This window comes from Notechis scutatus, chromosome 6, assembly GCF_049901735.1.
Source record: "Notechis scutatus isolate UNSWTSFEM ecotype Mainland chromosome 6, rNotScu1.2, whole genome shotgun sequence".
NCBI classification, from domain to species: domain Eukaryota; kingdom Metazoa; phylum Chordata; class Lepidosauria; order Squamata; family Elapidae; genus Notechis; species Notechis scutatus.
Window position 1 is genome coordinate 58604166 of NC_142014.1, and position 26878 is coordinate 58631043.

Sequence of the window (26878 nt, forward strand, 5' to 3'; positions counted from 1 at the left end):
TACATGCCTTGTGCTTACAAATCATTTTAAAAACCAACATATAAAACCATATAGTAAATATAATCATTAAGTGCAGTGAACTGCATGATGATCATCATCTGCAGTTAACAATAGCAATAAATACAGAAACTCTAATAATAGACCAGGAAATCTTTCAAGGGCTCATTTTAGGAAGCATAATGTATGCAGTTCACTAAACAGCAGACGCAGCTGAGGAATATCACCACCATCACAGGGCCAGGAAGGAACAAAATAATCAGCATTTTAAGAAAATCTCCAAACTCTGCAAAACTGCAGAGGATATTTAAAGAGGGAGCAATTCTCCTTCTACTAACCCCATGAACACTGAGTATGCTCAACTGAGATGGGGAGAAACCTGAACTGCAGTATGCTGAAAAAAAGGGCCTGGCTGCTTAACAACTTGGCTGGGAGACCTTCCACACTCTAATGTTTGGTTATAACCCTCCCTTGTTGTTTGCACTTTGCGTCTCGGCTCTTTGCCTTAAGGTTGTGAGTAACCAGGGTGGAATGCACACAGAAGAGTTAATGAGGAAGATCCTCAATGCCACACTTCCTGCTGCCCTCCATTTCTCGTCCTGCCAGAAACAGGAACTAGGAGGAGGAGGAGTCCTAGGCGAGGCGTTTGCCCTGACTGTTGACCGGGGCTGGGCATGCAACAGGCGGGAGTACAACCTGTTTAACGCACCCCTGGGTTCCTAGGTTGCGCCGCTGGTCCCTTTCTCCCCTTGTTTTAGTGTGAAAGAAAGTGAAAAAAGGGAGGCTCCGGAGGAAAAACGCCGGATTCCGCAGGCTGTTTGCTCGCGAGTTCGGTCTCCTGGACGAAGCGACCCAGGCAGCGTCCAGATCCGACGCGTCAGCAAGAACGTCTGGCCAGCGCTCTCGCTGCGAAGCGAGCCTTACGCGATTCCCGACCGCCTCTCTCCAGCGCCAGGCAATGCCCGCCGTAGACAAACTTCGCCTAGAAGACGCTCTGCAAGATAGTCCGCAGGTATCCGATCCCGGACCAGGCTTGAGTGCACCTGATCTGCGGTTTGGGAAGGGATGGCGCAGCAGATGCCGTGCAAAAGCTACCTACCGTCCGGGCGAGGGACAGGGCCAGAGGCGGAGAGGGGTAAAAGGAGAGAAAGGTTGGCGGTAGTGATCGAGAAGACGCGGTTTAGCCGAGCTGTCTTTATAGGATAGAGCAAATATGAGACTGAATTTATCCTTTCACAACAAGCATAGGAAAATTACGTTCTGCAAAGATTGCAGTCTTCCCAACTATTATTCAAATAATACTGTCGCGCCTTCTTCCTTCTGTTCTATTTTCCTCCCTTTTGTGGCACCAAGAGAATAATAACAATATTATTTACACTGAGCAAGCGTTATCGCTAAAACATTCAAAGTGCTTTGGAGATCAGAGACGTGCGCTGCAGCACATAATGACAACCCAAACTTTAGTATTTACGGATCCGGATCACACGGATCATATAAAAAAAAGAGCAGAGTTCTTAACAATCGTAATAAAAATAACGCTCACCCGGATACTGTACTGTGAAAACACCCCTTCCGTGCAGTTGTTGTTAAATGTCTCATCTCAGGTTACAACTTGGAAAGGAAGGGGAGCATGGAAGGGTTAACAAGGACTCGAGGCAATATACTCTGAAAATATTAATGAGCTTTTGGATGGAGGAGGTGGAGACAGGAAGTACTGCAGCTTTATTAGTGTATTTGTTCCAATTTGACAAATCTAGGTCACTGTGAAGAAAAGGGAGGAATTTTGCAGGAAAGAAAAACAATAACACTACCTGAAAGCAACTGGGGGGAAAAAAACAATGGTTTGGAATGATAGGGGTTAATTAAGGTTAAATATTGAGAGTCCGCAATTAAAAATTATTCAGTGTGGAAGGAGGAGATTGATTGTTCAAGGCTGGTGAATTTGGGGCCTTGGTAAATTCTTATGGTCAGTCAATTGCCTGTTAGCAAGGATAAAATGACTTTATTAGCAAACAGCCCTCTCCCTTTTCTGGTTTCTGATCTTTGTTAAGCATTGCAAAGGGGTATTTTGGTTTATGGACAAACAAAGCAATATAATGTGATTTATCCAAATGGATGCAGATGCTTAAATGTCTTGGATGGTTCCTGATTATTATTTTGTATCAAGGGAACTAACTGGACAATAAAATGAATGTAAAACAATTACCATTATGATTGGGATTTTTTTTTTAGAACTCATCACTCCCACAATTGCTGAAGTTTTGGTGTTAATGCTTGTTTATAATTTATAAAATGCACATGTTTCCTTGATTTGTAGATTTAGATATAGTTGCGTAGCTACCTGGACACAATTTTTTAAAGTGAAAAAGTGTTCACAGAAGTAACCTGGAACTTGAGATAGTCCAGAAAAATAATAAAGGCCTATCACATTATTGTGTTAGTACATATTGAGATATCTGAGATGTAATACTTTGGACTAATAAACAAATTTATTTTTATTTTGGGATAGTTAATAAGAAACAGTTCAAAGTGAAAGCACATGAAGGACAAATTGCTAGTCATCCAGTAACCATAGCCCTCTGTGGTAACTAGACTACATCTCCCTCATTCTCATTATGGCTTTGATAAGTAAGAGTGAAGGGAGTTGCCAAAATCTGCAAGCATCAATTGCACAGTGGAATCCTCATGGCCTGAATCTAACGTCTGTATTTGGAACCCGTGGAAGGCCCCTTACCCATTTTGTTCCACTCATACATGCTTGCACATTTCATATATATATATAATCATTTTTCCAAGGAATGCCATCTCCCCCAGCATGTTTTCTTCAATATGTGTTGAATTATAATTTAGATCACCCATGTTGATTAACAATAATAGAGTTGCCCTTTATATTTGAACACTGTGGATGAACAAAAACTGAAGAGGCTGGTGTGGGTGGGTTTAGCAATTCAGAAAATCTTTTCTTTTAAAAATTCACATATTTTAATCATGCTAACTTTAGTTTGCAAACTTCTATCAAGAAATATATTTTGAAAGTTATTTATTGACAATAACTATGCTGCTTAGATGTTACTGTGCAAAACAAAACTTAAATCCAACTCTTTGTTCTCTCTCTCTTCAACAGCTGAAAGTCTTCAGTGTGAACACAGAAATGAGTCTTAGATTATATTCCCCATATTCTTTAAAAAAAATGGCCAGAGGATAAACAATATTTAAAGGGGATATCCAATTATCACACTAAGAGGTCTGTAGGGGGCGTGCATAAGCGCACCAACGTGCCTACCGTCCCTGTCCTATTGTTTCTCTTATTCTTTTATTTTTCTTATATGTACCCATTTCATGTATTCACAACTATGTATACACTTATACTTATTATCTTGTAAACAATTGGCAAATCAAATCAATAAATAAATAAAATAAATAAATAAATAAATCACACCCCCACAGACATTGATAAATATTAATTTCAAATAACTTTGTATATCTAACACATACCATCAGATCTCTTATAATGGGACTATTACTTTACAGAAATAGCTCCATAGTAATTTGAGAGCTGTAATAGGGTATATGTTGTGTGGAATTCCCATAATTGTGAATATTTTGAACAGTAAAGATTTCCTAGTCAATATTCCAAAATGCATTTTGTTATTATTGTGGCAGGATATTTTTTATAGTTCTGAATTCATTTTGCTTCTTTGCTAAGAATGTCCCTCCATTCTAATTTGCCTCCTGTTGTTTTGATTTACCTGATGAGAAAAAAATTTCCATTGTGGTTTTAAATAATTCCATTACAGAGACAATGAAGATTGCAAAATGAGGTTATAGGGATGTGGTGGGGAGCATTGATAGCTGTTTTTATCAGAAGAAAAATGTCAGATTCCATATTTTGACAAGCATCTTTATTAGGCTAATTGCTATGCAGCTTCTTCAGAGCTATTCATGAGGCCATATAAAGCCCTCCCACATGCCTCCTAAGTGGCAAAATCCATGGAAATGACCCTCCTCCCAAATTAGGCTTGCCAGGAACTCCAGTACAATTCTTAAGATTTAGAGGGATGAAGAATCAAACCATTTGTAAAGATTATACCAAAACTGGTATTCCACACAGAAAACAATGTATTTTTAGACACTAAATACAATAAAAAATGAACAGATTGAAAGCAGTAAAATTCACATACACCATGATATATTTACAACCACAAGAAAAATAACATGTTTACCATCATTAAATGTACTATCTAATTTACTGCCGGTCTCTGCATCTGCTTCACTTCCATAAATCATCTCACTTTATTAAATAAACAAGTGTTCAGATCCCTCTTAAATCATTTGTCCAATGAAGAATGAAGAAGCTTCTCAAAACATTCCAGGTTTCAGACATAGAACATGATCAAATCTTTCCTCTAAAATCTCTAAATACTTTTTATCTGAAGTTGCCCTGTGTATTAACATAAACTGTGCCTTAATTTGTCAGTAATCATTTGGTAAATCCTACATAACTAGTCATTGCAGTACATAATGGTTGAATGGTTTGTTTTTTTTGTTCTCCTGACTATGTTGATTCCCCTTTCAATATCATTTGAAGCATTTCCCGAGATTCCTCCTTAAAAATTACACAATCATTCTCTAATCTGGTATCCTCAGGAATTTCGATTAAAGCTTCCTTTTTATCACCCAAAAGCTTCTCAATTTATCACAATTTCCAAATATTCTTTCTTTGCCTCCATTCCACTTTCCCTTATTCTCTGGTGAGAAACTGCAGTGACCTGTTTAATAGACAGCATTACCTTTTCATGCTCAGTAATGTGCTAATGCAAATAATGCAAATTGGCGTATGGAATGTTAAGATAGGTATATGCTCTATTATAATATTTGGCCACATAATTTATTACATTTTAAATTATGTCAAACCTATATAATGCAATATACATTTCTACAACATATAAATGAAAATAATATAAACATACTTTTGGAAATAAAAACTTCCCTCACAGTTACAGTTGTCAGGAAAAATCTTTTCTAAGCCTAGATCAGTTTGAAGAAGAAATTCTTCATTTGAAGTTAGTAGAATGTCTGAATGGCCCCTAAGTTCCCCTTAGAGTTTTTAGTTTGAAGAGGTAAGCCACAATAGACATCCAAAACTAAATAGGTTAGCTGGTCACGCCCTTCCATATTACAATAAACAGTATTTAAGCATTTATTCCAAATCTGGTATGAATATTTATTATCCCACAAACATGCTAAACAAGCCTGTGACCTTTTTTGCACCTTTCCCTTTCATAAGTGACTAGGCACGGGATTTTCCCCAATGCAAGCAGCATTTTCAAAACATTTATCTCAACATTTCTCAACCTTGGCCATTTGAAGAACTGTGGATCCAGACTCCAGCTGTCTTAACAATTCTGGGAGTTGTCCACACGGCCAAGGTTGAGGGACACTGATCTATCTGATAATGCCAGAAGCCAGGGTCCTCTAATAAATAGAGGGAGTCTTTCATAGATGACATGGTTTTACTATGGAATTTATTCCTTCTTTATATAGGTAACATCTGCTAGATTTAATTCTACAAGAAAAGACTGTGGGTGGTTACTGGTTCCAGTGGCTCTGTGTACAGTAATAACAATTGTTGGGTCACTGGGCCTACATCCCACTTGTGAACTTCATCAATAATTTGATGAACAGAATTCTGGATCACAGAATCTTTGGCAGAATGATTATGTCTGCTGAATGATTTTTTTTTAATAATTCAGGTTTTGCTGATGGAAGAAAAAAAGATGCGAGAACTTCTGAATGATACCTTTATTCTAGATTTCATTTATATGTTTGTTTTTAAATGCTTCAGACCCGTTCCTTGCTGAGTGTATTTGAAGAAGATGCAGGAACACTCACAGATTACACCAACCAACTGCTTCAAGCAATGCAGCGAGTCTATGGGGCACAGGTAAGTTAGTTTCCATGAAATACACTGGGTATTTTTTTTCCTTTCCTTTTCTAAAATTATTTTTAATTTTTTGTACTTCCTCTTACAGTTCAATCTACTGTTAATACAGGTAATCCTCAACTTTTACAACAGTTCATTTAGTGATGGTTCAAACTTACAACAGCACTGTAAAATGACTTATGACCATTTTTACACTTACGACTGTGGAAGACGCATGTTTATGATGTTTGCAGTGTCTTGGGGGTCACATGAACCCCTTTTGTGACCTTCTGACAAGCAAAGTCAATGGGAAAGCCAGATTCACTTAACAACCATGTTACTAACTTAAAAACTGCAGTGATTTACGTAACTGGCAAGAAATGTCATTAAATGGGGCAATACTCATTTAACAAATGTCTCACTTAGCAACAGAAATCTTGGGCTCAATTGTGGTCATAAGTTGAGGACTACCTGTAGTTGATTGGTGATTTGGGGTAGGTGGGAATAGGCCCAGAAATTTTGGACATCAATTTCCGTCAGCCTGCCCAACATAGATGCTGGCAAGGAATTGTCAGAGTTGTTGCCCAACATATTTTGAGGGCATAAGTTGTGATTCCTAATCTATTTATACACCAAGTGATTTGGTCTTTAGAAACTTCATCTTCTGAGGTAAAAGAATAGCTTTGCTGTTATTGATCACTGTATGCGAAAAAGATGTTACAGAAATAAAGGAGCCCTTTAAATTTTCACATCTTTGTTTTCTTTCTCTTTGTGTATACAAAGTCCAACCCTTCCTACTGTTTAGATATGAATTCTTTAAATTTTAGCTGTGGATTGTATACCATCCTTAAATGCCAGGTGGAATATCTGAAGCTCAGCATTTTATGGAGCACCTCTCCCTGGCCTCCTTGGACTTGCATCTTATGTCAAGAATATTTTCATCAGAAAAGCAATTTATTAACATATTTTGAATTACTGCAGAGATAAGTGTTAGTGGTTTTGCACAACATAATTTTCTTAATGATTATTTGAAAAATGTGAAGGCAATTGTTCTTTGTAAAGTATGAAACATTTGGTAATAGATTTCAGCTGCAGTGTGAGGGCAATTTTTATTGGTCTTGCAGAGCTATTTTGTGAATAGTATAGAAATTAGCTTTATTGAAATAATTGATGTAAAAGGAATGAAATTGCTGTGGCTTTAAAACAAAGGTGATTTTGCTGAAAACTTGTGTATTTTTTTTCATGCTGCCTTCTTTTTTTTCCTTCCTACATAACTGGGGAAACCTTACCTATATGTCCTCTCACTTACTTGAAAAGCTGGCCTGTCATGTATAAATCCTGATTGGTTACCACTTTCCAACTTATAGCTTCAAGCTAATTTAGTTAGAAGTTGAGTCACATTTGTTTTAAATTGTGATCTTGAATTCAGGCATAATGACAATGTAAAAAAGCAGGACTAAAATGTGATTGTATTGGTGTTTTATTACCACAATTTGATCTGTAATCTTTCCTCATTTGTGTAGTGAAAATAGCAACAGGTAACCAATAATGAGCAGTGTGCTAAAGAGCACTGCTGATTTCTGTTTATTTAGGAAGCAGATTGTAGGAAATCCAATAATGTATGGATTAATGTATCCATTTATTAATCTGTTCTTTGGGGACAGAAACTTAGTACAAGAGCCTAAAATCATACAATCTGCATCCAATTCAGAGATATGCTTCTAAGGAATACTTGTTATATAGATTAGAAATAGAATAAATACAAATAGCCCCATTTGAGGTGAAGCCTATGACTGTAATACAAAATTGGGAGTCTTAGATTATATTTTTTTAAAGTCTTGGCTATGTCTAGAGTGGTCTAGAGGCTCATTTGTTTCTTTGACAGAGTTATAATCTGTTTTTTGATAAGGAGCTAAGTTGATTGTAATGTTACCTCCCATTTTTTTTAACCACACCAATAAGTCAGGTTGGGCTAAGAGAGAGTGGCCAAATTCTCCCATGGATCTTCAGTAGCTGAAGGCAGACATGACCCTGGTTACAAATATTACCCAGTCCTGACTCTACATAGCTGGATAGAGTCTTCTTTAATAGTTGGCTTTAATGTGAATTCTCTTCTTTAATAGTATCCAATAAAAGACATTGCCTGAGCAACATCTTGGCCCAATCTGCCACTTTTTGCAACAGAGCATGTCATTTAAAAGGCAAATGCAGTCCTTCTTTGGAAACAGTTGTGCAGTCTTTACATTGTAAATCTTTAAGTGGTTGTGAGAGTCAGTAATGAGACATTCTCTCTTTATAGAATGAAATGTGCCTGGCAACACAACAGCTTTCCAAGCATCTTCTTGCCTATGAAAAACAGGTATGTGCAGTACAATCTTTTCCTGAGCAATTTCCACATTGGGGAGATGAAAAGTAGACAGAGTGTTTAACCTTTCCCTAGTATTTTGCTTGCTTAATCACTTCTGCCGAGATTACAAGGAGACTAACTTGTTCTGACAGAATTCTGGTGACAGAAGTGTGGCAGCTTTTAAGGGCTTGCTTTCTTCGTTTGAAATGGCACATGGAATTGATTCTTAAAACTTCAACAACTGTGTCACTTGTGATCATTTCTCTATTCACAGTAGTGGTGAGGTTTCTGAGATGCTTGTAGGGAAGGTAGAAAATGTCAGGATGACAATCAGAGCCATACAATAGAAGCTTTAAAAAGGAGTACAGCTTCAAACCAACCTGTCTTGACTTTTTGCATCCCTTTCTAGACACCCTGGGAGGCACATGTGTCCCCCTGATGTTGAGGAAGATACTGCTGGCATTTTTCTCAGTGGGTCATATTGGTAGGAAACTTTAGAAATGTTAGGAAGCCTATATGTAGGTGAATCACACTGCTATTTTGCAGCAATTTGCCAAAGATTAGTGCAGTCTGATTATAATCTATGATTAGTGATTGAGTGTAGGAGGTGGGGGGTAGAGTTTTTTTTCATTTTAGGTTAGAAATAATGAGAGGCAGGCTCCTTTTTCTCTCTGACTCACAAGTACCCTTAATCTTGAGTAAAATACTTCTGATTGGGCTAAACGTGAGCTGAGCCTTCTTAGACTCTCATTTCCTTCTTTGATTAAGTGCTGCCATTAATCCTTGTTAACTTGCAGAATTTTGCCTTGGGGAAAGGAGATGAAGAAGTGATATCTACACTCCAGTCTTTCTCAAAAATTGTGGATGAGGTAATCCAAATTATAACTTGATTTTCTCTCTTTCACTCTCCTGATTAGGATGTAAGGATGCTAGAAAAGAAAAGAGAGTAGTTAATGCTTGGTGTTGATCAGAAAAGGACTTCTGCAACTGAAATAATGAAGAGGGAAGGAGACATTCTGCTTTTCTATGAAGAGTCTTATAAAAGCCTTCAACGCTTTTAAATTCAGGATGGTGACATTGGGTAGAATAGGGTTTAGTATTATCTCTATTACAATTATTTACTAGTACATAAAATACTCTGGATGCTATTGCCATTTGAGAATTTTTCTATTTGCACCAATTAGCATGCAAGAGATAATTTGTTCACAAAGATAGTGTTTATGAGGAAATGGAGCCATAATGTGTTAATCTGTAAAGTGTTTATCTTTGCAGTTTGCACTTAATATTCTCATCATTGCCCCAATGCAGTAAACCATTTCTGAGTTCTTACATTGTTAGGTAGAGATAAAACACTTGTAGCCTTGCTGAACTTCAAAATCTTAGGAGCCTAAATGTCATAGTTTAAATTTCCTTCCACATGTTCATAGATTATTTTTGCCATCTCTTTGTCCTCAGATGTTCTAAGACATGGGTGTAAAGCTTGATTGTGTCACATGATGTATCATAATGTTTTTTTTACTTTGCGGAGCCGGGATGGATGTAGCCTGCGTGTGATGCATCCGGTCTGCAGGCCACCAGTTTGATACCCCTGTTCTAAGATGATCCCTGTACAGTTTCTTTTATAGTCCACAATTTTTCAGGGGCAGACAAGATTTTTTGCTTTTCCCAGAAAGTTGGTTTCTGCTATATCTTCCATTTTGGCTTGAAACAACTTCATTATTCCAAACTTGTTTTCTCTTGGGGATTTCATACCTTTTTCCATCTGGTTTTAACTGTTTAATCACATTCAACCAAAATCCACAATTCTGTGAACCCCTCAACATTAAAATAATAATACCTTTTGTAGAGCATTAGCTGTTGCGATTTATCCTAAACAGTCTTGAGATCTGTATTTGGGGGGAGAAGGGAGAATTCTCTCCATCATGTAGCTGACTTGATTAAGCCTCAAAGAGTTGGGCCTGATTAGTATTTGGTAGGGAGACCACTAGGAAATCCAATAGTTGTAAGCTAGACTAAGAAGAAAAAACATTCTGAAAGAAAGAAGCCAGTGGCTTCTTTCATATTGTTGGCATAAGAAAAACTATATGGAAGTAACAAGAGAGACTTTACTTTTTTCTGGAGAGTTTCCTAATCTCTCTCTTTTTTTTTTTTTACTCACCAAGGTTTAATATCCTGGAGAGAGAAAATTCAGTCTCTTTTAATAGTTCAGATCTATGTATGACTATGCATACACGAAAGCACCTCAGACAGAATTTATCAGCAATTCAAGTACAAGATAACTTTTGTTGAAAAGTCCATTGTCCATCTTTTTAACAGAACACTGTTTTAACAGAACAATGGCATCCTGGGACCAAAATGTGGCAGGGGGTTTGTCAAATACATACTTGGTTTTCAAAGAAAGTTTCTGTGTTCTTCCCCAGATGCTCTGCCTTTCCCACAGTGTAAACCATTTAGTGGCCCTTGTATTGACTCAATGGCGATGAGTCATACCTTTATTCTCCTCTTTGTATTTATATATCAACCCATACATGAAAATCAATAACCGTTTAAAAACCTCCCTTGGATATTACAGTGTTCTGCTAGAAAGGAAAAAGAAAAACAACAGCTCTTTGTTTGGTTTGGATAGAACAGCCACATGGTCAAAGCAATACAAAGTGCGAATGAAACTGAAGGTTGCAGAATCAATATAAACATCCAACTTAATTTTGCTTCAGAGCCTCTCCAGTCATTTGATAACCTTGGAGACTTTCTTGCTATATAGTGAGGTCTTATTTGTGAGTTGAGTCTTTGCATTTTGTGAAGCAAATTCCCTTAGAACTTTTGGTGGAATAACCTTAGTGTTCAGCTTCATACACTTTTAAGATAGGGTTAGTTTCATCACTAGAGGCAATTCAGAGAATATATGCAGACATTCCAGATTTTAAATTTGAACACCATGTGAGAAAACTGCAGAGTGAGAAATTCTCTTGATCAGCCTTTACAGACTGCTGCCTTCTGAGTGTGTTAAGTTGTGCTTCCAGTCATCCTCATGTTGATTGGAGAAACGTTGCACTAGAGGTAGTCCTTGACTTACAACAGTTCATTTAGTGACTCTTCAAAGTTACAATGCAGCTTTAAAAAGTGATTTTTGACCATTTTTCAGTTACAACCTTTGCAACATCTCCATGATCATATGATCAAAATTCAGAGGCTTGGCAACTGGTTCATACCTTTGCTGTATCCCAGGGTGTGATGCCCTTGTTGGAGACTGACTCCGAGGGACAGGAGGAACAGCCCACAGAGAGTGGAAGTGTGGCTCCAGAGGTTGTGGAAGAGGCTGGGGAAGGGCACAGGCCACCTGGGCAGTCAGAGGAGGACCCAGGCCCATCCCTTCTGCATCCTAGGGCATGCAGGGAGGAGAGGATAAGGGAGAAACGTGAATGGCATGGTCTACGGGGGAGGAAAGGGCCTTGATCCCCTTCATGGGCTGCAGCTGTGGGAACTATTTAAAAGGACTGACTTTGCATGAGCCAGTACTGGAAACAAAGTATGAAAATATTTCTAGTCTATCCGTTCTTACCTGAGTTTGGTGTCCTTCCCAGTGTGTATTCCGATATCTGTGGGCGTCTTCAAGCCCTTATCTTGCCTGGTTCCCTTAATTGCTTAAGTGTGGTTTGTGTTGTATTGTTTGTGTTTTTTCTAGTTATAATTTATAGGTATTTTTAGTTTAACCGGAATCTCCTCCTTTTTGCAACTGTTTGTGGGGGAGTTTTTTGTCTCCAGTCAAGTATATTTGGAGCTTTGAAGCCAAGTTGAAGGAATTAAAAGGACTTCACCTGTTTTTGTGCCTGTGTTGTTTTTGTATCCCACCCTGGGTCATCACACAGGACCATGTGATCACCTTTTGCAACCTTTTCACAAGCAAAGTCAATGGGGAGGCCAGATTCACTTAACAACCACGTTACTAACGTATCAACTGCAGTGATTCATTCAACAAGAAAGAATTGTAAAATGGGGCAAAACTCAACAATTGTCTCACTTAGCAGCAGAAATTTTGGGCTCAATTTCTGGTCATAAGTCGAGGACTACCTGTATACAATGGGGGGCACCACCTGCATTTCTTTATGAAAATCAGATTTTCCTGTTTTATAAAAGCAAATAGTAAATCATCAAAATGTCAAAGATAACAAGGAATAAAATCAATACATCTTTAGAATGCAAATATTAATATTGGAATACATGTACGGATAATCCTCAATTTATGACCGTGGTTGCGCCCAACATTTCCATTATAAGCAAGGTAGTTGTCAAGTGAATTTTGCCTCATTTTATAACCTTTTTTTGCCACAGTTAAGTGAATCACTGCAGTTATTAAGTGAATCGTGTTTGTTAAATGAATCAGGATTCCCACATTGCTTGTCAGAAGCTGTCTGGGAGGTTACAAATGGTGGTCATATGACCCCAGAACAATGCCACTGTGATGACCCAGGAAGCAGCACACACGTAATAAATTCCCAAACGTAAATACGTTTCCTTCAATGCCTCCAACTTGGCCTCACTGTTCAATTGTTCACAGTTGAAGATTAAACTTTTTCCAAAATAGTCTCCAAAAGAAAGAAATACAGTCCAAACTCAACAAACAAATAACGGAGAAATAAAAAACCAAACCAAGCCACACTGAAGGAATTTCCACGGCAGACCAGGATAATTAATTACAAACTTCAAGAAGATAACAAGGCACAGTCCATCGGAAGAACGCCAACCAAGATAAACCTCAGCCAGAAATAAAACCCGCTTTGCTTCTAGCAACGCTGTGTTTTAAACGCTCCTCCTTTATACTATTTCCCCTAGCTGCAGCCAATGTGGGGGATCATGGCTGCTTCCTCTCCCGTAAGCCACGTTGTTCCTTTCTCCGTTCCTCCCTGCGTGCCCTAGGATGAAGAGGGGATGGGCCTGGGTCTTCCTCTGACTGCCCAGCCAGCCTCTGCCCTTCCCCAGTCTCCTCCACAATCTTCGGAGCCACACTTCCACTCCCTGTCGGCTGTTACTCCTCTCCCTCGGAGTCAGTCTCCAACGGTCATGACAGCCACTGTCATAAATACATGCTAGTTGCCAAGTGCCCAAATTTTGATCATGTGACCAGGGAGATGCTGCAATAGTCGTACGTGGGGAAACCAGTCATAAGTCACTGTTTCTGGTGCCATTGTAACTTAGAACGGTCAGTAAATGAATGGTTGTAACTTGAGGACTGTTTGTAAATATAAACTGAAGAAGAGATGTGCTGAAATCTGTAAACCAAGCATGGATGAGTCCTTAAGGAAGTTTTTAAAACTTTTACTGGTCTTCCCCTTCTTCCCCCCCCCTCCATACTATTCATCAAAACAGATGTGCTGTAAGTACTCTTATTGATTAAAAGATGTTCCAGAAAAAATACATCAGACTGCTAACTTCATATTTAGATTGATTTATTTTTAAGGTTTCCTGCAGTGAACAGGAATTAGGATTTGACAGCTTAAAGGGCATCTGTCTGTTAGTCATTTAGTCCCTGCAATTATAACAGAGCCTAATGGTAATAAACAAAATTCAATATTTAACTATTCTACATTAAAAAGTTGATCATTCTATATTAAGAGATTAAAAATTAGAAGATGTATGGTATGTCTTGATATGAGATCAAGAGATTACTGAGATATGAATACATAGAAAATGATTCTGAAGATAAATATTGTTCTAATATATACCTACATACATAGATAAATACGTGTGTGTATGTCTGTGTGTGTTTTATATATATTAGAGAGGATCCCAATCTAGCTATATAGGTGAAAAGAAATAATGTTGGTTTTCTCCAATGTCATTTTTTTACTTCCTTTCTCTAATTTCCTTTGCTTATATCAGCTTTATTATGATTATTATTTAGAGATGAAATTGAGGCTGAGAGATATTTCCAAGATTGTAGTACCAAGATAGTATCATTGCTTTCCTGTTTTTCAGCTTAATGCTTTACACACTGAACTGGCAAAACAGCTTGCAGACACAATGGTTCTTCCTGTCATCCAGTTTCGTGAGAAAGATCTTACAGGTAAATACTTGAAATGTTTCTTCCTGGCTGGGAATTTCCACAGGCTGAGTTCTCATTACCAAGTAGTCCTCACTTAATGTCCATCATTTCAGTGACCATAAAAGTGCTGAACAAAGGGACTTATGACTGGTCCTTGAAGCCCTTGCAGTGGTTACATGAACAACATTTATTTGTTCACTACCTTCAGTCCCACCCATATTTACAACTCCCTTTTGGCCAGCTGCCTACATGTTGCTGCCAGCTGCCCCTGCTGACCAGCTCAGTGTCAGTGGATGTGCCACAAATGCACCTTCTTTTGTGCCAGTGCAGTCAGGGTCTCTGTCCCCCTCTCCCCCGAGAGCCTATGCTCATGTTGTACTCAGTGCTTCTATTTGAGTCGCATCCAAGGCCTCTGTTCATCAAAGAAGGACCTGTCTGGCCTGCAAAAGAAGGACAATGTAGAAACCAAGGCCCCAATCAACATTGAAAAGAAAGGCCCGGCTGTCCCGGGACCATAGAAGTCAGTGTAAAAGAAGACCTTGACTGATAGTAATGCAAAGTGGGGTGGGTGACGTGGCTGGCAGGGCTGGGTGACGGGCAGCTGTCAGCAATGGGTAGATGTGTTGCCAAAAGGGCAGAGTTGAGAGAGATATAAGTGGATGGGGGTGAGTTGAAGCAGAGGCAGCCCCTACTCTTGAGGAACTGCTGTTGCTAAGTGGAACATTTATGTGATCTTTCATTCAACAACTCTTGTCACTTAGCAACAGATAAGGGTAGTTAAGTGAGGACTATCTTTTTATTATTTCCCTGAGAGAATGCGTGAATAGAAAATTAAAGGGAAGAAATAAACTATTTTTTTATTTAAGAAATCTCAAAAGATATAGACGGGATAATAATAACAATACAGCTTACCAGTACATTTCTCTACATATTTACTTCAAAATAAGAAGGACAATCCTGGTGGGTGTGGTTACATTACAAAAATGGGGAAAAATGAAGGAAATAAGATCTTGTCTACAGCCTTCAGGCTTGTACCATGCTAGTCATTTCTAAGATAGGCTGCCAGATTTCCCTGTTCTATTGGCCAAAGGAATCCTGGACATTAGATTCAAACTAGAAATTGTAATAAAACAAAAATGCTACAAGGATAGCAGCTTTTCCTCCCAAGTTTTCTTGGGTTGATTAATGAAACCTGTTTGGTGAGAACTACAGTTATAGAAATTTGTAAGTAAAGTAGATGGAAATTAAATTTAAAGGGAGAATTCTATTTCTCTCCAGGATTTAATCCACATATCTCTGAAAAATGTGTAATACATACATTGTTGTTTTCTCTTCTTTATTTTCTCCCTAGAAGTAAGCACTTTAAAGGATCTCTTCAGTCTTGCAAGCAATGGTATGTCTCGCATTTTTATTTTTGATTTGATAGAATTCCCTGCTGCATGTGCAGCTTCAGTTGTGAGGCTCAAAGGTTGCCTTTTCTTTCAGAACATGACTTCTCCATGGCCAGATACAGCAGGCTACCCAAAAAGAAAGAGAATGGAAAGGTATGCGTTTCTAGTTTTAGATTATTATTTTTTAAACAACCCAAATTCTGGTCATGTAGAAAAAAAGCAAGTGGGCAGAAAGTTCAATTCGACATATCTATTTCATACAAATATAAATGTGATGGAAAAGATCGCTTAAAATTTATGGTAGCGTTTGAATTATTTGGAAGTGCCTTCCAAATGATGGGTGCAGTTTTCAGAACGAGAGTCCTGAATGTTAAAATAGAATAGAATAGAATAGAATAGAATAGAATAGAATAGAATAGAATAGAATAGAATAGAATAGAATAGAATAGAATAGAATAGAATAGAATAGAATAGAATAACAGAGTTGGAAGGGACCTTGGAGTTCTTATAGTCCAATCCCCAGCTGAGGCAGGAAATCCTACACCAGTGGTGGCTAACCTTTTTGGGCTCCTGTGCCAAAAATTGTGCTCACGCTTGCACGCTCGCACTCGCATGCCAACACCTAGAAAGCAATGTGCGCTCTCCCACACCCCCTACGCATGCACACGTAATACCCACCCATCCTCGCCACCCTCTTATCTGCACTGCGCCTCACAGCTGATTTTTGGCTGGTTTGAGGCCCAAAGGCTTGAGGAAGGCTTCTGCAGGCTTTGCAGGCCGAAAACTAGCCCTGTTTCCTCACTTTCAGTATTTTCGGAAAAACAGGAAGTGACGAAACGGGGCTAGTTTTTGGCCTGCAAAGCCTGCAGAAGCCTTCCTCAAGCCTTTGGGAGGCAGAAAAAAGCCTCAAACCAGCCAAAAATTAGCTGTGAGGCATGCGCATGCCCAGTGAGGTATGTTTGCCTGCAGCTCACATGCCGGCACAAATGGCTCTGAGTGCCACCTGTGGCACGTGTGCCATAGGTTCGCCATCATGGCCCTACACCACTTCAGAGAAATGGTTATGCAATCTCTTCTTAAAACTTCCAGTGTTGGAGCATTTACAACTTCTGGAGGCAAGTTGTTCCTCTGATTAATTGTTCTGTCAGGAAATTTCTCCTTAGTTCTAAGTTGCTTCTCTCTTTGGTTAGTTTCCACCCATTGCTTCATGTCCTGCCCTCAGGTACTTTGCAGAATAGCTTGTCTCCCTCTTCTTTGTGGCAGCCCCTGAGATATTGGAACACTGCTATCATGTCACCCCTAATCTTTCTTTTCATAAGACTAGTCATACGCAAATATAATCCAAGTGCTTTCAGTAGACTTTGATGTGATCTTATCTGTTGTATGTTGCATTCTTCAGCCTCTTTTGGAAAAAAAAGCAAGTTGTCTGCTGATACTTGTCTGGGTTTTATAAACATTTTATTATTCAGCTAAAGGCTGAAGTTGCCAAAGAGGTTGCCAGTGCCCGAAGGAAGCAGCATCTGTCATCATTACAATATTACTGTGCCTTGAATGCTTTACAGTATCGTAAAAGAATTGCTATGATGGAGCCCATGCTGGGATATGCACATTCACAGGTATGTAGCCCTAAGCAACACAGTTTTATAGCTAAGAAAGGAGCTGTGAATTATTTTTCAGTGCAGTGGAATTTGCAAATGGTGCTTCATATATGTCTGAGCACAATATAGCTCCTTAATATTTCAGCCACTTTATATTCAAAGCACCTGTGTTCTCTAATATTGTAAACCAGAGTTGTGATCATTGACATGAGTGAACGATAAAAAGGTATGAATAATAGTCTACTCTTAAAGTAACAAATGTAAGGCTTGTTAAATAAATTGTATAGACCGACTTCCATGGGTTTTAACTGAAATGAGGAATATTGATGCTAAAAAAGAGAAGGCTTACAATTATTTCATAACAGAGAGAGGGGGAAAGAGGAAGGGGAGGAAGGAAGGAAGGAAGGAAGGTTAATGTGCAAGATCATAGAGACTGAATTTAAGCTGAATTTCAAAGATATATTTTGCCTATAAACAGTGTTTCTCTTGATGCCTGACTTATTCTTTTTAATCATTTTAATACTGAGTCTCCTGTCAGGGTTGGGCAATTATTACAAGTGTTTTAGACTGACTATGCCCATGGTGATGCTGTTTGAGGATCCACAAAAGCTCTCAAAATACAAAGTACATCTACTAACTTCTCAAGGCTTGGAGACCCTTGGAGGGAGCCATTTGCTAGTCAAAGTCTTCAGCTTCCTTTTTATACTTTTCAGATTAATTTTTTGAAGAAAGGAGCAGAGATGTTTTCAAAAAAGCTAGATGGATTTTTAACATCGGTTACAAAAACGGTGCAGAGGTAACACATTCCTGTTTATATTGCTTTGCAATTTTGGGAAGGAGGAAAAATGTTGCTTGTATTGCTCTTATCTACATGAGCAAGAAGGGAGAGGGAAAGAAAGGGAGATAGAATTGTTTTGATGTGAAAATACTATCAAAGGCCTGTTCAACTATGACCCATTTGCCATACTGGCTTGTAACAATACTTATAGTCCAATTCATCTGGAAGATGTTGGCTTATAATTTATGCTGCCTGATCAGGGATCTTGAAAGTAATTGTGTATTTTTTTTTCTCCTACTGTGCATCTCTACAGAATTGCAACCATTTTAGAGATAGCAAATGGCACTAAAATAGTTTGTCTAGAGCTAAGCTGCAAAATAACGTATCACAAAAGTGATTTCTGAAAAGTGTTCTTGATCAGCCTAAAACCTTTATCATATAAGATATACATGAAATCATGTTATTGTGATTCATAATTACTTGCAAATGCACATTCTTACCCTGTTTTGTAGCTCTTAAGTACTTATGAAAAATGTATTTGTAAATAATCTTTAACGCCCAGCTGTATTAATTACATACATAAAAGTTCACCAGAAGTAGCATGATGGTGAAGTGCTTTGATTTTATTTATGTATTGCAGCATCCAAGAAGAATCAGATGCTGAAGTGGAAGTCATGAGGGTATCTCAGCAAGATCTGCTTTCAGTTGGTGAATCAGTATATACGCCCGATTTTGATGCTTCTCCTGTTATCAACAAAAACCTCATCCAGAAAGCAGGCTACCTAAACCTTAGAAAGTAATGTGGAAGCTCAGAAATGTTTTATTTATCTTGCTGGATTGGTCATTTCAGCTTTTTTTAAAATTATCGTACTCCGACTTAATTTGGACAATAAGAGGGCTAAAAATACTTCATTTTTTATGTTTACTTCGAATCTTAAAGAGTGAAATCTTAAAGAGCGATAAGATGCTTCTTGTACTATGGAAAATGTACAAGTACTATTGCACTAGTAATTACAATAAAGTGCCTAGTGTCCAGATGGTTGGGTTGAATAAAATATTTACATATGTATCTAAGGGCCTTTTTAAAGGTCTATGCACAATAGGCTTCAACAGGGAGAGGAGCTGGGGGAAAACAGTTATTTCTTTTTTCCCCTTTTTTCCATTTAGCCTCTGCTTATGGAAGCTTATTAATATCTATATATGCTTTAGACATTGCAAATATCAGTTCCATTTGTGGGATGCATCTAATAGTGGTAAAAGTAATAGTCTTCACTTGTCCAGCAATATATGGTAACTGTGTAGGCAGGTTACTGATTTCAGACAATGAAACCTGACTCACCAATGTAGCAGCATTATAAAATCCAACACCTGAAAATAAATAAAAGCTGTAACTAGTGATATAGTCATAACAAAATATAGTCTTAAAAATCCATGTGCTGAAGACAATCAGATGGGCTTGTTGGAATGATTTTGGCAAATATGTTCCAGTACTGGGTTTTGGTTTTTTTTTAAATCTTGAAATGGTATATTTTTTTGCAGCAAAACAGGCCTTGTGACAACCACGTGGGACAGGCTGTATTTCTTCACTCAGGGTGGAAACTTGATGTGTCAACCCAGGGGTGCAGTCGCCGGTGGATTGATTCAAGATTTGGACAACTGTTCTGTGATGGCCATTGATTGTGAAGACCGACGTTACTGCTTTCAGATCACCACTCCAACAGGAAAACCGTATGTGGGTCAGGATCTGGGGATCAAGGCATCTGCTAGAAGGAAAGCTTTGTTAATTCTTGGCGAGGTTGCATTAACTGAGCTGCTTTGTGTACTTTATTTCCTCCACTTAATCTAAATCAAGTTTTTCTGGATTACATAGGAATTATTGCAAAAGTAATTTTGGTGTTGTACATGGATTTCCGTTTAATGTTATAGCACATAATCAGTTTTAAGTAGCCAAGAGTTAGGGGGCTGTGGCAATTTTTTTCAGTTACACCCCCATATTATGGAATAGCCGCTCATGAATTTAGGTAAGTGCCCTCCCTCTTGAATGTGAGCCACTAGGAATAACATTTGGAACTTAACAGTATAGAAATTTAAGAAAGCCACTGTTGTCATTATCTAAGGAAGAACAATACAGGCGTTGTATAATAATTAGGGGTATTGTACTATTTCAGCAAATGGGAGCCAATTTGGTTAAGGAAGTTAAGGCTTCAGCATAGAAACAGGAGACTGAGTTCTAATTTCTCCTTAGGCACAAAGCTAGTTGGGTGGCTTTGGCCAGTCATTTTCTCTCAGGCCCAGAACCAGAAGTGGTTTAGCAGGTAATGCTAAACCACTTCTGAAATTTTGCCAAGAAAACTCCAGGGATTTGTCCAGATAATTACCAGGAGTCAATACTGACTTAGTATTTCAGCATATTTCAGCAAATACAAATAAGCTTACATCTGTAAACCAAGCACCAAATGCCAAATTGGCTTTTTCTTTGTAATTGTAACTGTTTCAAGGCCTATCCATCAGGCTTTTGGTCCAGAATGTTTAATCTAGAAGTTCAAAAACATTTTTATTTGATTTGATTTCTAAGGCTGCCCAACTCAAACAATGTGATTCTGGGAAGCTTATTTTTTGCTTTAAGCTTAAGTCACTTTTTTGCCCACACGTGAATATTTTATGCTTGGCTGATTTCCCAACCTTAATATTCTCACACCTTTAATATCCTGCAAATTCAAACTTTTGGATCTCAAATTGTATTGTATTGTATTTTTCATTCATGCAGTCTTGAGCAAGAATGATGCATATGTGAAAATCCAGTGAAATAATACTAATGGTTGTGTATTTTTTTTAAATAGAGGCATAACTCTCCAGGCAGAAAGCAAAAAGGAATATGAGGAGGTAAAACATTTCACCCTGAATTTGTTAGATAGAACCAATTCTACAAATTAAGAATTCAAGAATATCCAGGTGCCTTATTTTAAATATTTGCTTTGTTGTTACAGTGGATAAGTGCAATCAACAACATTTCACGACAGATCTATCTGACTGACAACCCAGAAGTGAGCATGTTTTGATATATTTTTTTCAAATTTATTTATCTTATAAGATATGTTCACTTATGATTCTGTGTTTGTGCAAGAACTTTACACCGTATTACTTAAAGATGCACTTCTGTTTTACTTCAGGCAGTTGCCATTAGGTTGAATCAGACAGCACTGCAAGCTGTGACTCCAATCACGAGCTTTGAAACGAAGCAGGGTAGTCATTCCTCCAGGTACCTTCATGTTTGCCTTGGGTTTTGTCCTTCCCCAGTGAATATAAAACCTTCTTTTCCCCTAACATACAATTTCAGTGTAAGCAGAGAGTTTTGTCCTGGGGGAATATTTAATCCTGCATTTCCTCTTCTAGTTACGACATAGAGAACTGTTCCTTAACACAATAGATGGATCGTATCAGTCACATGCCAATGAACAAGCATTTCCTTAAAAAGAGATTATCTGCTTATTCTTTGTCATTCATCTTTTGAAACTAGTAAAACACGTGAAAAATGATACCTTGGTTATTTTTAATGGATTTTCCATTCGTAATAATCCGTCGTGCTTTTTGACTGCGTATTTCAAATGGCCCCTTTCTCGTCTCTTTTCCTTTAGCCAGGATGGGAAGTGCATGGATATTCTGAATGACCAGACAGTTCCTGAGGAGTCTGCTGAAGCTCTCGTCCCCACTGAGTTAATTGCACCTGGAACTCCCATTCAGTTTGACATTGTGCTTCCTGCAACAGAGTTCCTAGATCAGCACAGGGGTGGAAGGTACGGGTTGCCAACAATCTTTCTTTGGACAAGGAACTCTTTTTTTAAAAAAAAAAAAAACTTTTCTCTTATTATTGGAAAATGGTCTTTTAGAAATGATACTGTTCTGTTGCAGACGTACCAATCCTTTTGGAGAATCTGAAGATGGCGAGAAAGAGGATGAAGCAGGTACTGTAACCGTTGTTCATCACTGTTTGCTTTGGTTCCAAAGTCATCCAGGTTAATGTCCCACTTTCGGAGAGACAGACATTTTGCCTGTGCTATTAAGACCACCTGGTAAAACGATTTGTCTTTAAAAATAATGTATAAGCAGAAGTCAACAATGTTCCGGTCTCTGTAGATGGAAACATGCAGTCTTTTCTAGGTTGGTTTTAATTTTTGAAATGTGCTGTGAGCAAGATGAGGAAAGAGCCTGGTATCAGCAATGCATGTTAGGTGGTATCCATAGTATGCCATTCTCCACACACATTTTTAAAATCATGTTTTTCCCCTCCATACTTTAGCTTTATTTATAATGCTGGATGGAATGACTGAGGGCACTTTTCGTAGTTACAATTCTCATTGCACAATTTCTCAGTTATTAGAAGGTTTCACTGGTGACTAGAAAGGTGCAAAAATTAACTTGTAGCCCATCCCCTTCTTTCCTTTCTGCTGCATTTTTTTCTGTGGTAAGTTGGAAATGAAAAGTCTAGGGTAAGCAGTAAACATTGGTGAAAGGATACATTTAGTGCTAATATAGCTAAGAATCTTGGGGTGGAGATGAGATTCCTACCAGGAGGAAGCTGTCAAGCTATACAAATATGATAAAGAAATTGATAAAAAAATAAGCTCCACCATTTGTGCTGCAAACAGCATTTGCATTGATTCCACATTTACAAAGACAGATTGCAAAGGGTTGCTAATTATTTCATACTCAGAATGTGATAGTTTATAACTGAGTATGTGAACTGCCCCACTGAAAGAATGTTTATGAATGCACTCTCTTATGAATGTTTATGAATGCACTGCATAGGAAGAGACAAACTGGAGCTTATATACATGCTTTATGCAAGCTTTAGCATAAGCCTCAATAGCCCTTTGTAAATGATGAGACCAGCTTCTGATCAAAGCAGTCTCTCTATGTGTCCTGCTAGGTGAAGAAGAGTAAGGTAAAGAAATACAGGAGAAAATACAGGTAGTCTTCTCTTAGCAATGGGCTCATTTAGCAACTGTTCATAGTTACAATGGTGATGAAAAATAAACTTTGCAACCAATCCTGGCATTTATGACTTTCGTAGGTCTGTAAAGCAAAGGAAAGCTAAAGCAAGATCATAAGCACCGTGGCAGTTTCTTAGTGGCCACTTCACCTAGACACCAAGTTGCCGGTTCTGATTGTGGTTGATAAACAAGGACCACCTGTAGTAGAAAGGAAGTGGTGCTCCTTCCTTGCTTTGGTTTCTTGTCCATACTTCATCAGTATATAGCGAATTATTACCCTAAAAAGAAAGCAGCCTTCCATGAGAAAAAAAATGAATGTAGCCTTGATATTATATCTTTTAGAGCAGAGGTCTCCAACCTTAGCAACTTTAAGATTTGTGGACTTCAACTCCCAGTTGAAATCTGGGAGTTGGGAGTTGAAGTCCACAAGTCTTAAAGTTGCCAAGGTTGGACATCCCTGTTCTAGAGCAAGGGTCTTCAAACTTGGCAAGTTTAAGACTTCTAGACTTCAACTCCCAGAATCCCTGAGCTAACATGATAAGAGGAATTCTGGGAGTTGAAGTCCACAAGTTTTAAAGCTGCCAAGTTTGAAGACCCCTGTTTTTAATCATCATTTAAGCATCTATATGTGAACTGGGATTTGAAATATATTGCAGATGGGGAAGCTTCTCTTTGAAGTAATAATCATTTTTGCAGGAATCTATTAAAAGAAAATTGTTTTTATGATAAAAGGCAATATAAATATATTTTTCCATTTCTCTCCCCCTCCATCCCCAGATTCACTCCTGCAGCACATGTTTGTAGTTCGGTTTTTAGGCTCTATGGCTGTCAGATCTGACCACACAGTGGAAGTGATCTATGAAGCAATGCGGCAGGTGTTGGCAGCTCGGGCTATTCATAATATTTTCCGTACAACTGAATCACATCTCTTGGTCACCAGCAATGACCTGAAGTAAGCAAACTTTATCTTCTTTGATCCATTTGCATATATCTTTCCCTCTTTTAGTTTTGTTGCCCTCTTTGTAGTTTTAGTTGTAAAGTGATCCTGGGAATGGAATCACAGTCAGAGAAAAAGCATTAGGGAAAGGAGGCAGATTTTGTTCTCTGATGCACATCTGCTCCAGTGTTGGTCCTTCAAGAAATGTGGGGGGGCCTAAGAATGTATGAAGAGTTTCGCTAGATCAAAGGCATGTCTAGTCAATCGCCCTTATACTATTCAGTGCTTAATTTTATAGCCAAGATCTTGTATATCTCAAGCTGCCATTACAGGTAGTCCTCGACTTACAATTCATTTAGTGACCATTCAAAGTTTCAACAGCACAGAAGTGATTTATGACCGTTTTTCACAGTTACCACCTTTCCAGCATTTCTGTGATCATGTGATGAAAATTCAGATTGTTTGGCAGCTGGGGAAGCCAGATTCACATAACAATTGGTTTACTAACTAGTCAACTGCAGTGATTCACTTAACAACTGAGGCAAGAAAGGTTGTAAAATGGGATGAAATTCACTTAACAAATGTCTCACTTAACATGAAATGAATACAGGTAATGGCTTTCTTCAATGAAATGGAATGTTATGAGCTAATGATAATGTCAAGGACCTAGGAGTACTCCTATCTAATGATCTAAGTGCTAGAGCTCACTGTAACAGCATTGCCAAAAAGGCATTAAGAGGTGTAAATCTAATCTTACGAAGCTTTTCCTCTGGAAATATTGAATTGCTAACTAGGGCATACAAAACCTTTGCTAGACCAATACTCGAATACAGCTCAACTGTCTGAAATCCGCACTGTATATCAGACATTAATACAATTGAGCGAGTCCAGAAGTATTTCACGAGAAGAGTACTACACTCCTCTGCTCATAACAGAATACCCTATATTACCAGACTTGAAATTTTGGGCTTGGACAATCTTGAACTACGCCGCCTACGATTGGACTTAAGCATAGTACACAAAATTATTTGCTACAATGTCCTACCAGTCAATGACTACTTCAGCTTCAACTGCAACAATACAAGAGCACACAACAGATACAAACTCAATGTTAATCGCTCCAAGCTTGATTGCAGAAAGTACGACTTTCAGTGGTCAATGCCTGGGATGCACTACCTGACTCTGTAGTTACATCCTGTAACCCCCACTCCTTTAACCTCAAACTATCCACTATTAACCTCACCCCCATTCCTAAGAAGTCTGTAAGGGGTATGCAGAAGTGCACCATCATGCCTCCTGTCCCTGTCCTATTGTCCCCATTTAATCGTACCTGTTTTCTGTATTCTTACTCATTTTTATACTTATACCTATTATTTTGTAAGTGATTGACAAATCAAATCAAATAAATAAAAATCTGTTTTGTAACATGCAGTCAAATAAAAACAGCAGTAGCAGCATGTTTCTGGTTGTAAGTCGAGGATTACCTGTAACGAAAAGTATTACTGATGTATTGATCACAATTCTTCAGGCTCTGGAAGGGGGAAGGGAGATGCCACACACACACACCCCATTATTGGCAGGAGTTTCAACTGCATCAAAAATCCTTTTGATCATAGATTTCCTCTGGATTCAATCGGTAATCATGATGGAGTTTATTGCCTTTTAAACGTATTTTTCTTTCATTAACAGATTGATAGATCCTCAAACACAAGTTACAAGATCAAATGTAAGCATATGCTTTCTTTTATTGCCACAGTAAGATTGCAGTCCCTGAGACTTTAGGTAAATTTATATTATTCTTTCTTTTTCAGTTTGAACTAGCCAATGTGACACAGTTTGCTGCTCACAAGGAAAACAAGAGGCTGTTTGGGTTTGTGGTTTGTGTCTCTGAATTGTCAGGTGAAGACGGCATGAGTGCTTATGTGTTTGAGAGTAACACTGAAGGTGAAAAGGTATGGAAATAGCTTTGTTGTATAATTAAAATGAATAGATGTAACGACTTTTTTCAATGGAATGTTATGAGCTAATGACCCAATCTGTTTTGTAACATGCAGTCAAATAAAAACAGCAGTAGCAGCATGTTCATTATAAGAGTATAAAACGTGTAACCAGGCAGCACCGCTTTTGCAAGCTTCAGAATGGATTGGGCCAAACATTTTGAGAGATTTATTTCCAGTCTTGCTTTATTTTTTGTGGAGTTCCAATTCTTAAATCTCTCAGCAGCTTGTTACTCTTCAAATAATCTTATTCACTCCAAAATTGGTCCTGGTGTTGTGCACCTTCAAATTATAGTGCACAAAATCTAATACAGCCTTCAATCCAACATGCCCTCTTTGATACCAGGCTTACGATCATTGGTTTAACAATGGTTTGAAGTTATATTGGTACTGAAAAAAGTGACTTAGATTCCCATCCGTGAAGTTATAAATGTTGCACCATCTCAAGTGTCTTGTGATCGTGATTTGGGCACTTGACAACTGGCTCACATTTACAATGGTTGCAGCATCCAATGGTCACAATCATCCCCCATTGACTTTGCTTATCCGAAACCAGCTGGGAAGATTGAAATCACAATCCAATAAGCAAAGTCAATTGTGGGGGGGAGGTGTTGGATTCGCTTAATGATCATATAATTCACTTAAAGTCCACATCAATTCATTTAATGGCCATGGTAAAATGGCCGTAAAATCAGGTCCAGCTACATGATGATTCACTTAACAAATTGCATAGCAATTGAAATTCTGGCCTTGTTGTATTTATAAGTAAAGGAGTACCTGTAACCTTGATATAATGGGCTTATTAATCAATTTAGGTAAGTTTATTTTTTATCCTACCTTTATTATTTTTGTAAATAACTCAGGGCAGCAAACAGTTCA

General features: G+C 38.2%; 1 protein-coding gene across 2 annotated transcripts in view; it reads left to right on the forward strand.

Moving 5' to 3' along the window:
• Positions 1-619: 619 nt before the first annotated feature.
• APPL2 (adaptor protein, phosphotyrosine interacting with PH domain and leucine zipper 2) overlaps positions 620-26878 on the forward strand; it is a 30834-nt gene continuing 4575 nt past the window's right edge. Inside the window, exons 1-19 of one of the 2 annotated variants that reach the window (XM_026694992.2) lie at positions 620-1009; positions 5843-5941; positions 8220-8279; positions 9065-9136; positions 14241-14328; positions 15659-15700; positions 15793-15851; positions 17168-17314; positions 18010-18092; positions 18715-18870; positions 19614-19802; positions 20915-20957; positions 21062-21118; positions 21245-21333; positions 21710-21868; positions 21984-22036; positions 23843-24017; positions 25692-25728; positions 25814-25954. In XM_026694992.2, the coding sequence (XP_026550777.1) occupies positions 956-1009; positions 5843-5941; positions 8220-8279; positions 9065-9136; positions 14241-14328; positions 15659-15700; positions 15793-15851; positions 17168-17314; positions 18010-18092; positions 18715-18870; positions 19614-19802; positions 20915-20957; positions 21062-21118; positions 21245-21333; positions 21710-21868; positions 21984-22036; positions 23843-24017; positions 25692-25728; positions 25814-25954 (1803 nt within the window). In that variant the 5' untranslated portion in view covers positions 620-955. Of the gene's footprint in view, positions 1010-5842; positions 5942-8219; positions 8280-9064; positions 9137-14240; positions 14329-15658; positions 15701-15792; positions 15852-17167; positions 17315-18009; positions 18093-18714; positions 18871-19613; positions 19843-20912; positions 20958-21061; positions 21119-21244; positions 21334-21709; positions 21869-21983; positions 22037-23842; positions 24018-25691; positions 25729-25813; positions 25955-26878 lie in introns of both variants that reach the window. The other variant, XM_087968417.1, reaches the window with a different exon arrangement.